Genomic DNA, 14,396 nt, shown 5'->3' with positions numbered 1-14,396 from the left:
GAGCATCCCGCCTCACTCCAGCATTGTTATTTTGGTCGGCACCGAAACACCCGCTGACATAGAAGGCGTCATCGAAGGCGACCAACGTCTTCTGCTCGACCGTGAAATTTGCGTCGCAAGAGGGATCGCTCGACTGCTCGGAGGAAACACGAAAGTGTTGCTGACAAACTTCAGCAAGGAGTTCAAGCACATCAACAAGGGCACGACCATCGCATACATCGAGGAAATTGTGGAAGCCAGCGATGCCTTTGTCCTCTCGGATTCTGTCGCATCTACCCCGACGACTGTAGTTCCCGAGCCAGACTTCGACATAAGTCCAAGTCGCCCCGTGATTAAGCAGCAACAGCTTAGAAGTCTGCTTCGACGATACAAAGGCTGCTTTTCGACGTCATCGAGGATTCGACAAACACCAGTCGCAAAGCATCGCATAATAACCGAAGAATGCGCTCGACCACTACGCCAGAGCCCTTACCGAGTTTCGACGCGGGAACGTGAAGCTATAAGAGAACAAGTCGACGAAATGCTGCGCGACGACATCATCCAGCCGTCGAAAAGCCCGTGGGCATCCCCTGTTGTCCTGGTAAAGAAAAAGGACGGAACCCTACGTTTCTGTGTCGATTATCGTCGACTGAACAAGATCACGAAGAAGGATGTATACCCCCTCCCACGGATAGACGACGCATTGGATCGGCTCTGCAACGCTAAATACTTCTCGTCGATGGACCTCAAGTCTGGCTATTGGCAAATAGAAGTCGACGAAAGAGATCGCGAAAAGACCGCCTTCATCACCCCAGACGGCCTCTACGAGTTCAAGGTTATGCCATTTGGACTGTGCTCGGCGCCTGCAATGTTCCAGCGCGTCATGGACACGGTTTTAGCAGGATTGAAGTGGCAGACCTGTCTCGTTTACTTGGATGACGTCGTTGTCTTCGCCGAAAATTTCAACGATCACCTTAGGCGGCTTGCAACAGTACTCGAGGCCATCAAATCATCAGGGCTCACTCTGAAGCCAGAAAAGTGCCGCTTCGCCTACGATGAGCTTCTGTTCCTAGGCCGCGTCATCAGTAAGTCTCGAGTCCGCCCCGACCCACAGAAGACAGCTGCCATCGCAAAGTTCCCGCAGCCCACCGACAAGAAGGCAGTGCGTAGATTTCTTGGCATGTGTGCCTACTATAGGCGATTTGTCAAGGACTTTTCACGCATCGCTGAGCCGCTGACACAGCTAACTATATGTGACATTGAGTTCAAGTGGGAAACGCCGCAGGCCGACGCATTTGAAGAACTCAAACGACGCATGCAGTCGCCGCCCGTACTTGCGCACTTCGACGAGCACGCCGATACCGAAATTCACACTGACGCCAGTAGCCTAGGCCTCGGTGCCGTCCTAGTCCAGAGAAAAGACGGACATGAACACGTGATAGCTTACGCTAGCCGGTCGTTGTCAAAAGCGGAAGGCAATTATTCCACAACGGAAAAGGAATGCCTCGCCATCGTTTGGGCTACAGCGAAATTTCGCCCCTACCTATATGGCAGGCCATTCAGAGTGGTCAGCGACCATCACGCGTTGTGTTGGCTAGCTAACTTAAAGGACCCTTCAGGACGGCTGGCACGGTGGAGCCTCAGACTACAAGAATACGACATTACTGTAACATACAAGTCCGGACGAAAACACTCAGATGCCGATTGCCTATCACGCGCCCCCATTGACCCGCCGCCGCAAGACGAGGATGACGACGCCTTCCTTGGAATAATAAGCGCGGAAGACTTCGCTGATCAACAACGAGGGGACCCGGAGCTAAAAGCCCTTGTCGAGTATTTGGAAGGGCACACCGACGTTGTCCCTAGGGCATTTAAGCGTGGACTATCTTCGTTCACGCTTCAAAACAACCTACTCGTGAAGAAAAACTTTTCACCAGTCCGCGCAAACTACCTTCTTGTTGTTCCGTCGGCGCTGCGTCCAGAAGTGCTGCACGCCTTACACGACGATCCAACTGCTGGGCACCTCGGATTCTCCCGGACGCTGTCGAGAATACAGGAAAGGTATTACTGGCCGCGTCTGACCGCCGACGTCGCCCGTTACGTCAAGACATGCCGAGACTGCCAACGACGCAAGACACCACCGACAAGGCCAGCAGGGTTACTACAACCGATAGAACCTCCTCGTCGACCATTCGAGCAGATTGGGATGGATTTCTTGGGGCCGTTTCCGACGTCAACATCCGGGAATAAGTGGATCGTCGTGGCGACGGACTATCTCACCCGCTTCGCTGAAACAAAAGCTCTACCGAAAGGCAGCGCAGCCGAGGTGGCGAAATTTTTCGTCGAGAACATCCTGCTGCGACATGGCGCCCCAAAAGTCATCATCACCGACAGAGGAACGGCTTTTACAGCAGAGCTCACCCAAGCCATTCTGCAATATAGCCAGACAAGCCACAGGAGGACAACTGCCTACCATCCGCAAACGAATGGTCTCACGGAGCGCCTGAATAAGACCCTCGCCGACATGCTAGCGATGTACGTCGACGTTGAGCACAAGACGTGGGACGCGGTCCTGCCGTATGTAACCTTCGCTTACAACACGGCGGTGCAAGAAACAACACAGATCACGCCGTTTAAGCTGGTTTACTGCAGGAACCCGACGACGACGCTCGACGCCATGCTGCCCCACGTCACTGACGAAGAGAATGTTGACGTCGCTAGCTATCTCCAGCGCGCCGAAGAAGCCCGACAGCTCGCCCGCCTGCGGATCAAGGACCAACAGAGGACCGACAGCCGATACTACAACCTCCGACGACGCTTCGTCGAGTACCAGCCCGGCGACCGTGTTTGGGTATGGACCCCGATACGCCGGCGAGGACTCAGTGAGAAGCTGCTGCGACGCTATTTCGGACCCTACAAGGTCATCCGACGTATTGGCGCACTAGACTATGAGGTCGTGCCAGACGGCATTTCGCACTCACAGCGGCGCCGCGCACGATCTGAAGTGGTCCACGTGGTGCGCCTTAAACCATTTTACGAACGCTGATGAACTTCCTTAGTTTGTTGTTTTCTTTGCTACGAGTGCTTTTCTTTGTTACTTTCGTTTGTTTGCAGCATCGGGTCGATGCTTTTTAAGAGGGGGGTAATGACACGTGTACTTATCTTTATCGGGCAACCACGTTTCGCCGCTTAACAACTGTAATCGCACAGCGAGGGACGCGCCTGCATGTATCCGACGTTTCTGGAAAGTTATCGACGCTTCTATCCGCGTGTCTGTTGTCGCCGAACCTTGTGTTATCAGATTTCATCGCGTGACACGAATGGTGTAGAACTTTGTGGAAGACACGCGGGTTCCATCAGTTAATCTGGAACATTCGACGACTGATCTATAAAAGGCGACGCGCTTGAGCCGCTGATCAGATTTTCGACGATCGCCGAGCGTGTTCGCCGCTTTCGTTGTGCTATAAGTGTACCCTGTTTTGTGGGCACAGGTTCGCCCAATAAAAGTTAGTTTTGTCGTTCACAGTACTGCTACTGTGTTATTCAACGTCACGACCACGTGACAATATATTCATGTTTTTTCTCTCTCTTTCACTCCCCATTCCCCTACCCACGTGTAGGGTACCAAACTGGACTCAGTCTGGTTAACCTCCCTGCCTTTCCTTCTTCCCTTCTCACTCTTCCCTTCTCTCTCTCTCAAATTGCCCCATGCATGCAATAGATAGATAGATAGATAGATAGATAGATAGATAGATAGATAGATAGATAGATAGATAGATAGATAGATAGATAGATAGATAGATAGATAGATAGATAGACAGACAGACAGACAGACAGACAGACAGACAGACAGACAGACAGACAGACAGACAGACAGACAGACAGACAGACAGACAGACAGACAGACAGACAGACAGACAGACAGACAGACAGACAGACAGACAGACAGACAGACAGACAGACAGACAGACAGACAGACAGACAGACAGACAGACAGACAGACAGACAGACAGACAGACAGACAGACAGACAGACAGACAGACAGACAGACAGACAGACAGACAGACAGACAGACAGACAGACAGACAGACAGATAGACAGATAGATAGATAGATAGATAGATAGATAGATAGATAGATAGATAGATAGATAGATAGATAGATAGATAGATAGATAGATAGATAGATAGATAGATAGATAGATAGTGGTTGTAGTAGGTTAGCAATGCTTATCGCATAACTAAATAGTAAAAATATGGCATAATATGATTGCAACATTTGCATATTTCCTTCAGTCTCAACCACGGAATGAATCTTCATCATCTACATGCAGTTGTTCAGCAATATGATCTGATTTCCTTATTATGCGCTCCTGTTGTATGCCCAGCTTGGCTCTTTTATCCTGCAGCTGCTGTGTTGACTTTCATTCCTGTATTACTACTATCTTTATGCGGGTTTGTTGCAACCAGCCAACTCACGGCACACACACCGTTGTTAGCGCGTGCCAAAATTAAAGGCTCATCGTCATCGTCAGCGGCTGGCACTGCTGCCTGCGCGTGAAGCCACGGGGTCCTTTCTCCTGCTGTCAGAAGAAGACTGCCTTCCAGCGTGTCCGCAAGCATTGTGTGGGCCATTCTTCACTTGTCCTCAATTTGCGCGCCAGTGAAGACCGTCGTCATGACATTATCAAAGCTCACGAGCCCAGCCGACAACGACCAGGAAAGTGAGGTAAGCTTTCTCACAGTCTTTATTGTACTGTTTCTTTTATTATGTGGGGGGCTGGTAAACTGTGCCTGAAAACGCTATTGCGACCTTCGAGAATTGATTGATTGATTGATTGATTGATTGATTGATTGATTGATTGATTGATTGATTGATTGATTGATTGATTGATTGATTGATTGATTGATTGATTGATTGATTGATTGATTGATTGATTGATTTTTGTCGTCTCAATTTTACGCGGGCGCTGTAAAAAATGCCGTAGTGGAGGACTCTAGATTAATCTTGACCACCTGAGGTTCGTTAACGTGTAACCAAAGCACTGCGTTTTCCCATTCCGCCGGTACATCAATACCACCACTGCCACTTCGAATTGAAGCAGCGAACTCATATTGAACAACGGCACATCATAACTAGCCACGTTCACTAAGCCACCGCCACGGGTCAGCCTACGCAGAAACGTCAGTACATGCGCTGAGTCACGAGACATGACACGAAGCAGTTGGTGGCGGATGGAAAACTGAGTCTGGCTTTGCCTTCACAGAAAGCTGCCCGTTATGCTGCGATTACTTTGTAACGCTTATTCGCAGTGTTGCCTTTCTATGCCCATTCTCACTCTAGGGCAGAGAATAGGTTTTAAAAGATATTTCACGCACGAAGCTACTCACGCTCTATTCTCAGCAGAGCTATCGGTAACTGCAGGCTTGCAGTTATCATAGACTTGCAGCCACCATACCTGTAGATATGTTGTCTGCATTAAAATTAAGCCTGCGAAGTGCCCGCGAAGCAATGCTAATGAATCGAGCACGCCGCTCTTTTCGCCGCATCAACAGGGACCGGCGGCGGGGCAAAGCGACACTGCGCGCTTCCACAGCCGCGCTCACAAGCTGGCCACGCTCATCACGATGACCACGGGAAGCGCGAACGCGGCCATGTTTCCCATGATGTTCATCTTCTACGGAGGAGGTGGGTGCCACCAATCGCCACCGCGTTTCGGCAAGCGCCGAATTCGTGCCGCATTAACTAAAGGCCAACTGCAACGAAATTTCAGTTTGGGTTAATTGTTTAAAGTGAGCAATTAATGTCACTGAAACAATCTTGGCAAAGCTGCCGGCCTCATAATTGCACATTTTTGTTATTAGAAGCCTTTGAACAGCAGCTATGTAGCTGACGCGTGCACCTGGTGGTTTTCGCTATGACGTAAGTCCAGACACGCGGCCTCCGAGATCTTGCAGCGCGCCGCGGGTGGTAAGGACACCGCCTTATCTCGGAATCCATGCTATAGAGCCGTGCTTCCAAGGTCGCGCGTCACATTCTACGAATGGTAATGTCGGCGTTTTTCTTTTTTAATAATTCTATCGAGAACCATTTCTTTGCGAGCTTTTCGTGACGATTCAGCTCTTCTTTCAAACGTGCAATCTCGCACGGGTACTCCTCTATATCTGCACTATCTTAAGCTACGCATTGAACGTTTTCGAAAATTTCATTGCTCTAGGCCTTTGAGAACTAGACGCATTGAGCGCAATGGCGCTTTTGTGGTTTCTTGAATAGCAGAAAGGGTTTGGGTGCTCGTTATCGTTAATTCGTTGTAGCTCACTGTAAAACAAAGGCATCCTATTTGAACAGCTTTCTCGCCTATGGCTTGAAGAAAATAGCGAGCTCGTGGAACTGCCCGCCGCCTTTCTTATTGTGTAAGTAATACTGATAATTACGTCATCAAGGCCGCTTGCTAGTCGAGTTGGCTCTTCGTTCTGAGCAGTAGGACAGCAGCAAACGAAATAAGAAAACAAAATATTAAGCCGGGGAGAGGCAACGACTACCCAGTTTCAACTTTATTTTGCCTCCTCTCGATTTCCTGTCCTGTTTCCTTTGTGTTCGCTGGCACCCCCCAACGTCTCCAACGTAGCCGGCCGCGTCAGCGTCTAGAAGGCGGTGTCGAAGGCGCTTGCATACTGTCACGAGCGCAAACCCCGTGAGTGCTTGGTATTTGTCAATTTTGTTCGTAATACAGCAAAATAGACCAAGTAGTATTCTCGAGTAGCATATAAAGCGGTATCATATATACCGATAGTTGATTCGGCTCAGTTTTCTTTTCTCTCGCAATCCCTGCTGGCTCAGGTAATTTGCTTCGGGTATGCGTACATTTTGTTGTACATCTGATCATAGCGGCGAAGTCGAAGAGCTATATTTGACCGATAAACGGCCTGAGCTGCTATACTTCACATTTCGCGGTCATCCTGAATCGGGGCACTTACTGAACCGCCGACTTCGCGCACGCGCAGTGCCGTTCCTGCTGGCGTACCTTGTCGTGCTGGCGACCGTGGCGATGCCGATGCTGCAGCTGGAGAGCAACCTGGCCCAGTTCGCCGGAGACGGAAACTGCGGCATCTTCAGCACCGTTCCGCTGTTCCTCGGTGAGCGCCGCAAGTGGAGAGTATCGATTATCTCACACACAAACGTATAACCGCATTCGTGCACAATTGTGCGCCCCAAGTAGATGATGCACATTCCTAGCGTCCGGCTCCCGACCAAAAGAGAAGGAGCTGTTGATCGAGTGAGAAATAAAATCAGATCTTTCATCACATCGGGTCATCAAATTGATGCTAACGAGTTACAAGAGCTTTTGCACCTTGAGAGCGAGGAAGCCAACATTCTTGCTATACGTTTTTTAGGTTCATTTACCTCTTCCTGTACTATCGAAGCATTTCAAAGCCTTGAGAAACACTACGACCAATCGTGACCGCGGGCATGGCATTACTAGTATTGACCCGCCGATGACACGAATAAGTTTTCATAGACGAATTGGCCTACGAACTCAGTACCTCTTATTCTGTGACGCGCGTTTTAAGATTGTGTTCTGACGTCAATCAGTCAAAGTACACATCTTGTGTTTCCCAGTTTGTAAACTTCAAGGTGCATCGCAGAGCCATTTTGGGCATGCCTCCTGTCGGAAGTAGGAAGGTTTCTAGATATGCCAAATGGCCAAAATTCTCATCGAATTGACGAAATCTGAAACCGGAGTTTTCAAGCCAGTGCTCTTCGCGGAAAAATTAGGCAGCGCTTTCAAAAGCCATCGTGTGATTCCATCGATTTCCTTTATCACGGTAACATTGGCAAAGTTAAATAAAAACAAAGTTGATGCTACGGTGGTGTGCATGTCAGACACGTAATAAATTAAGCTGGTTCCACGCACTGTGGGAATCGAGGTTATTCGAAGCAGTTTGCAGATAACTTGCCATCTAGCATCGCTTGATATTTGGCAAAGCGCTGCCAACCGGACCAACGTGTTTGCGCTGGGCGAGCATTTGCGCGCGACGCGAGGCAGCGTGACGACGGCTACACGACGACGACGAGGCTGACGATGATCGTACCTCGGCGAGAGCATGGTTTTTGCTGCGGCCGTTTTACGCGATTTGACTACATGCCGATTATTCGGCACCTCCATTGTTTACGCTAGGTACCACCAGACGGGCGTAACAGAGACAAACGTAGATTGTGACGTCATCTGCGACTAAGTGTTCTACAGGCTACGTTCACGTCTCTATGTAATACAGACTACGTTATAGCAGTGCTCAAATTTGTGCTCCGGCGAAAAAAAAATTTAAGCAGTGTTCGACCTGGGCCGGTCATTGAGGCAGTAAAATATCGCGCACCTTCAGCGCAGCATTAGCTGCTACGCTGAAAATAGTGGGGGATGTGGACAAAGGCCGAAGGCGGTGCTGTTAACACGGCATCTCAAAGCACTAGCTGTGGTCGCATGTAATGGTAGACAGATACAGGACAACGAAAAACACAACCTTTGGACAAATAATTCGCGGTTTCGCCCGAAAGACGAAGCACCGATTGCGATAGTAAACTTGTGGACAGCTGTACGAACTAAGGATAGTAGTTCTAGCGGCGATATAAACTTGTAAACGTTCGCTTACTCACTAAATTACCAATGATTTAATGTCTAAGCACGACTGAACGAGTCCGTCGGAAGAAGCAGACACACAGACACAGCGTTGTCCTTGTGTGTCTGCTTCTTTCTATGTAAGCGTTCAGTCACACTTACGAATTGTTATATGGATTCAAACCAACTAACCCGCCAACGCGTTTTAACTAAATTAAACGGCACGCTGTCACGCACCCACAGGTAAACATGAACACTCGCTGTCAAAATGCTGGAGTGAAGAATCATGGCAGCAGCAGCGAGAGAACGGACCTTCGTGCATCTCTCGCTTCAGTGAGGACGAAACGTCGAAAGCACAATGCATACGAAACTACCAGCATTCTGCAAACAATCGCTGGTCGATTTGAAGATGAGGCCCGCACGGGTGCGCATGTTAGCCTTGTCGCAGATCGCTTTGGAGACACGCGAGCGCCGTCAACGCCCCTACTACGTCCGCCGACGGCGTTTACACTACGCCGTCCACCATTCGCGCGCGCAACGCCGTAGTAAACGCCGCGGTTGTCTCTACTCTGTACGGAGCGGCAGGTGAGGAGGACATCGAGGCAACCTAACAGCCACCGGAGAAGAACGCTCCTCCTCCCTCGCCTGACCACCCTGCCTCGCGCGCGACAGGAAAGGGCACGCGTCCGACCTGAGGCTTTAGTCCTACCCACGTTCCGGTGTGCGGTGAGCGCAAAACCTTGATTTCGAACACGCGCAGCGCAATCTTCAGGACCTTGTACAGCATACGGCGGGCGGAGATGATTATATCGCTCTTGGACCATATACCGAACCTCACGGTGACGGCGACGGCTGATATGCATTTCTAGTGTCCATATAACTGCTATCGCAATATTAATAGTCTGAAGTCACAAGAGAGAGCAGCCTCAATGGCTTCGTGGGCAACAAGAGAAATAAGAAACGAGGAAACGGTTGTTGGTAGGGCTCTGAGCCAGCTGGCCAGGAGTTCGGAGCCGTACCTTCTCCGTAAGTCCAATCGACTATGCAAATCCCAATGTCAATGTCCTAATGTCAGTGTCGAAGTTGCACTCCTTTAGTTAATGTTTGTCCCGCAATACTGGCACTTGAGTGCCGGCGTCATGGCGTCTTCTTCACACAACGCAGGCACGGGCTACGCGCTGACGTTGTACGTAATCCTGCGCGTGGTCGCCGACTCGTTGCCCCTGTCCGACGTGCTCCTGCAGATGGCCGGTGTGGGAGGATCCACTGTCCCGTGGAGCGGGTCCTGTGCCGGCGGGTGGACGGCGAACAACCGCACCTGTTACGCCATCAAGCGGGGATCGGTAAGCGCGCCTGTTGGCTCAGCTGTTTTCGAACGGCGCAGACGCTGAGTGCTTCAGACACCGGGCAACAAAGAAACACCAGGCGTCCTCAGGGCGCTACGTCCGTGGCTGGCGATGGACACACCAGAGAAAAATATAGGCGGGGTGATCATTTCTAAATCTTATGGAATTTTTCTTAAATAAGTTGCTGCAGATAGCGATTCTAATACTTGAGCTCAGCGAGGCGGACATTACTTGCACGAGAATTGAAACACACATATTAAACCAATAAAGGGAGATCTGCTGAATATCTGTTTCATTAATTCCTTGGCGGCACATATTGCAATTTACGGATTGTAGCCGCTTAGTTTGCAAGGCGTATCCGCCACTTAGATTGAATTTACAGAATGGCGCCAGCTTGTAAATATGCGCAATGAAAATTGCCCTAAAGATACACTGTGGTTTTGATCGGCAGTCACACTACGAAGTGGTAAACAAGAGTCGTACGATTCAGCAGTCACCGCAGTCGCCTGTGCTCTGGTGACTCACGCAGGTCCCGTGCCGAATGTTGCGCGGTCGATTCGTGGACTCGTTCCGGCGCGTGGCACTCGGTGAAGGCCTGCCTCTGCTGCGCGGTGACCAGGTGGTGCTGGTGCCGTCCAAGTCCTACCACAACAACGCCACCGGGTGCATGCCCGACTTGTACACACAGGCACCCACCTACGGCTTGTAAGTGCCGAAACAAAAAACGGCCTATAATACCACCGGTGCCCCCATGCCGTTACATTATTGCTTTACAGGTATAAGTGTTATGACCGCACTCCTTCCGGCTCTAGAGGCGCCTTTAACAAATGTACAGTCGCGTGCACTATGACTTGCAACACCCTCGTTCGTGGTCGAAGGGGCTCCAAGACTGCACGGCGGCTCTCACATGCGAAATAGTGGTTCAACAAATACCACTAAATGAAGCTGTGTTTAGGTCTGTAACTTACCCTGTGTCTGCGCAGTCGTACAGTCTTGAAGCCCCTTCGACCACGGGCACCGGTGTTGCAGGTCATATTGCACGTGACTGTATATGGTTTCCTTATTCATGCGCAAAAATTAGTACAAATGAAACAATAATTTGCGGCAAGCTGTATATTCCTTTCAAGTGTTTAGTCCTGGCAACTGCATATTCCTTTCAACTGTATATTCATTTCAACTGCAAGTACTACGTATCATATACGTGAACTTCGGAGCACAGAACTGACCAATAAAGCCTCGTCATTGCTACGTCAGAACATCAGTGATGCCCGTGTCGATACCCTCGACATGCCTAAACGCAAATGCAGTGAGCCAGATTGATCAGGAAAAAAATCGAGGGGCTCGCTATTTATTATAGCAACCATATGAAGACAATGCTGCCAACGAAAGCTTTCCTATGATTGGTTCGTCGTTGGCGTCGCCGACGGACCAGCTATCGCTGTATCACTGTATGTCGTGTTCAATGTTTAGTCACATGTATTGCGAATGACATTACTTTTATGCCGAACTAGGGAACAATCAATGACAAACATCATGTAATGACAAATTTCAAATCAACGTGCAACTTAATATTTCGCAATATTTGTGTGAAAAGAAACTTAGAGGCGGGCTGGAAGAGTCAGAATTTTCCATGGTTTAAGCGAAGCATCATTTCGGTAAAGTCCACACCGTCAATTATGTAAATAGCAGTGCCACCACTGACGCTAGTTATTATAACTGTGGTCTTGTATATATATGTGCGGATGCAGGCCACAGGCGTAACCCTTTCTCCAACAACCAGAAATTGATGCGTATACGTAAACGCAAATACCAGAATAACTGTATGGGCCTTTCTAAATAAGCAGTTGTGATCTTGCATTCCTTCTAATATCGTGTTCTATTTTTTTTTAAACAATGCGGTTGATGACCTTCAATGATGAGACCGTTCAAGAATACTTTTCAAGAAGCAGCAGCCTTTCTCGCTCGGTTGGTATGTTATCGCGCACACGTTTTCTTTTGCCTGAGAAAGTAAAACTGTTGTTGTATAATTCACTTTTCCTTTCAAAACTGCGCTATTGCTACCTTGTCTGGGGAACCACCACAATGTCCAACATTCTGAGGCTTTCTAGATTACAGAAAAATGTTGTCCGTTTGGTTGTCAATGCTCCGTATAACGCACACACAGGGCCCATCTGTAAAAACCTAAACGTAATACCTGTTGGCGACTTGTACGATTCTTTTCTAATGACACGCTACAAACAAGGCATTAAAACACACAATCTGTGCTTGAAAGAACTTGCTAATTTGACTGAGAGAATGCAAGCTTATGGCATGCGAAAAATCTCTTTTTGGTTTAAACCACGGACCCGTACTAACTATGGCAATCAAATGATTACATATACATTGCCTACTCTTTTAAACAACCAGCATTCTTTTCTGTAATGCTGCTGCTGTTAAATTTTGATATTGTGCTATTTTCATAAATTTTGATGTCGTACATAAAAGTAAAGTATTTCCGTTCTAATGGTAATTTCAACACTTTTAGTTTTATTTTTCAAACGTATAGTTTTGGCATTGTGAGCTTATCGCATACGAACATTTCCTGTTGCAACTGTGAAAGTGCAACTATCGGGCACAGACCTCGTCAAGCTTCTGGCTTTCACTCTGGGCCCCCAGCATTTTTCTACATGCTGTAATGCACCGTAATGCTGAAACAAAAAAAATAAAAAAATGAAAACGAATGATTTTTTTCATTTATCCGTTCTTCGTGCCATGAAGTTTCATTCTCGCTTATTACAACTCCTCGTAAACTAAGTACACATCTATAATCTGTTGTGAAACTATCGCGTGATAAGGCACGTTTGGTGCAGACTCATTCAAGTGTTTTGCCGCTAGTCCGGTTATATGGAGTTCTGGAAAACCATACTTTAATTGCCCAAGCAGCACGCAACCAAGAAGCCTAGTAAATTCAACTCGGTTTATCGATAATTTTCCGAAATACAAATATTGTTCATCCGCAACCACCAAAAGCACCACAACAAAGAATAAAACGACAGTTTTATTAACGTCCAAGAGGCCTCGAATGGTCTTCAAGCTGCTTGAGTGCCAGAACAATGGCTCGGGCCTCGCAGTTTCCAGTAGTAATTGAAAATAGCATCGATGCAATAGCGCCAATGAGCTGGCCATCGGCACCAATAAAAGTGTTCAACAAATTTGTTCCGAGGAAGCGCCTCAAGTGGAACGAAGGCCGCGTGAAACTGTAATGTCAGCTGAACGCCAATTGTGCTTTCTTGTGAAATCAATTTCTGGCAATTATTTTTTTGTCATATTCAAGGCAACAGTGTTCTTGCTTATTTATTTTTTGCAGCCGACGTCAGCAGAGTTGGGCGGAGCACACGTTCGACAACATCCGGGCACAGCCTCTGGTCTCGGTGGCTGCCATTTGGGTCCTGGTGTTCGCGCTCGCCCACGGTGGTTTCATCAGGCTCAAGAACGTGCGTCTCCAGTACTTAATATGATCGTTCACGAACACATGTAGGCTGAATAAAAAAGCATGTTTCCGAGATTTCATCGGGTGACTTGATTTCGAGCCAAGTGATAAGTTAAGTTGCCATGAACCTAAGCCTTGGGGGTGCATAAATGAAGAAACGGTGGGGTCAACTTCCTTTCAATCGAAATTTATGCGAGTGTGCGACAGTTTACGCACTTATAGCAGGAGTGTGAAAGGCAACAGTGCCTGACTCGAGCCTCTTCCTCATGAAGTTAAACATTGCGCTTGAACGCGTGGAAGCCCTTGGCATATCAAGGGCAGAAGCATACATGATATAAAACGAACCGATAAATGAAGGCAATGAATACATAAACACGTATACGCAATAACATATTACAAAATACCGCAGCTGCAAAATAGATTGGTAAAATTTTTAACGAAAGAAATGCATGTTAGCCGTAGTAACCTCACACGTTTACTGAAGATGGCTCCTGTAAGAAGTTACCCTTTTTTTCGCAGTTGCCCTGATTTACATTCCCTTCAACAGTTCCTCTGGACCTTCGTTATTGTGTAGAAATCGGTTTATTTACTAATTTGTTGTGACTGGTTCTCCATTGTGCGCATTTGCATTATTTTCCTGAAGTCAGTCACAAAAGGCGCTTCCCACGCAAACTTCTGTGCACGTGTGACATGCTAGAACGCACTGTCGCCAAAGGAGTCGAGCAAAGGAGGCCTGCGCGCGCGTACCATAGTCGAGAGAGAGAATAAACATCCTTATTATGTGAATGTAGCTTTCGACACGCGTCCTCATTCCAGAATGCCCTGAGCTAGGGCCGCGTCCTGGTGCCTTGCGACCAGCCTTACTGATCCTCGAGGTCGGAGCTGGCCAAGGCTTTCTCCGAAGGGTCGTTGGTGTGATAAGCCCTATAATGTTTTAGTGGTGCCAGTTTGCAACCCCGTACTATATGCCGAAAAGGCACGCGTTCACC

The 14,396-nt window shown here is 48.3% G+C and overlaps 1 protein-coding gene across 4 annotated transcripts in view; it reads left to right on the top strand.

The window, feature by feature from the left end:
* Positions 1–4,539: 4,539 nt before the first annotated feature.
* Positions 4,540–14,396, top strand: part of LOC135914517 (uncharacterized) — a 45,224-nt gene continuing 35,367 nt past the window's right edge. For 3 of the 4 annotated variants that reach the window (XM_065447414.2, XM_065447416.2, XM_065447413.2), the window contains exons 1-6: positions 4,540–4,706; positions 5,534–5,666; positions 6,983–7,114; positions 9,757–9,935; positions 10,468–10,643; positions 13,285–13,411. In XM_065447414.2, coding sequence (XP_065303486.1) covers positions 4,656–4,706; positions 5,534–5,666; positions 6,983–7,114; positions 9,757–9,935; positions 10,468–10,643; positions 13,285–13,411 — 798 coding nt within the window. In that variant the 5' untranslated portion in view covers positions 4,540–4,655. Of the gene's footprint in view, positions 4,707–5,533; positions 5,667–6,341; positions 6,673–6,982; positions 7,115–9,756; positions 9,936–10,467; positions 10,644–13,284; positions 13,412–14,396 lie in introns of those variants that run through there. The other variant, XM_070523543.1, reaches the window with a different exon arrangement.

This window comes from Dermacentor albipictus, chromosome 8 (genome assembly GCF_038994185.2).
Source record: "Dermacentor albipictus isolate Rhodes 1998 colony chromosome 8, USDA_Dalb.pri_finalv2, whole genome shotgun sequence".
NCBI lineage: Eukaryota > Metazoa > Arthropoda > Arachnida > Ixodida > Ixodidae > Dermacentor > Dermacentor albipictus.
The sequence above is the reverse complement of the archived record's forward strand: the minus strand, read 5'-3'. Positions and strand labels throughout refer to the sequence as shown.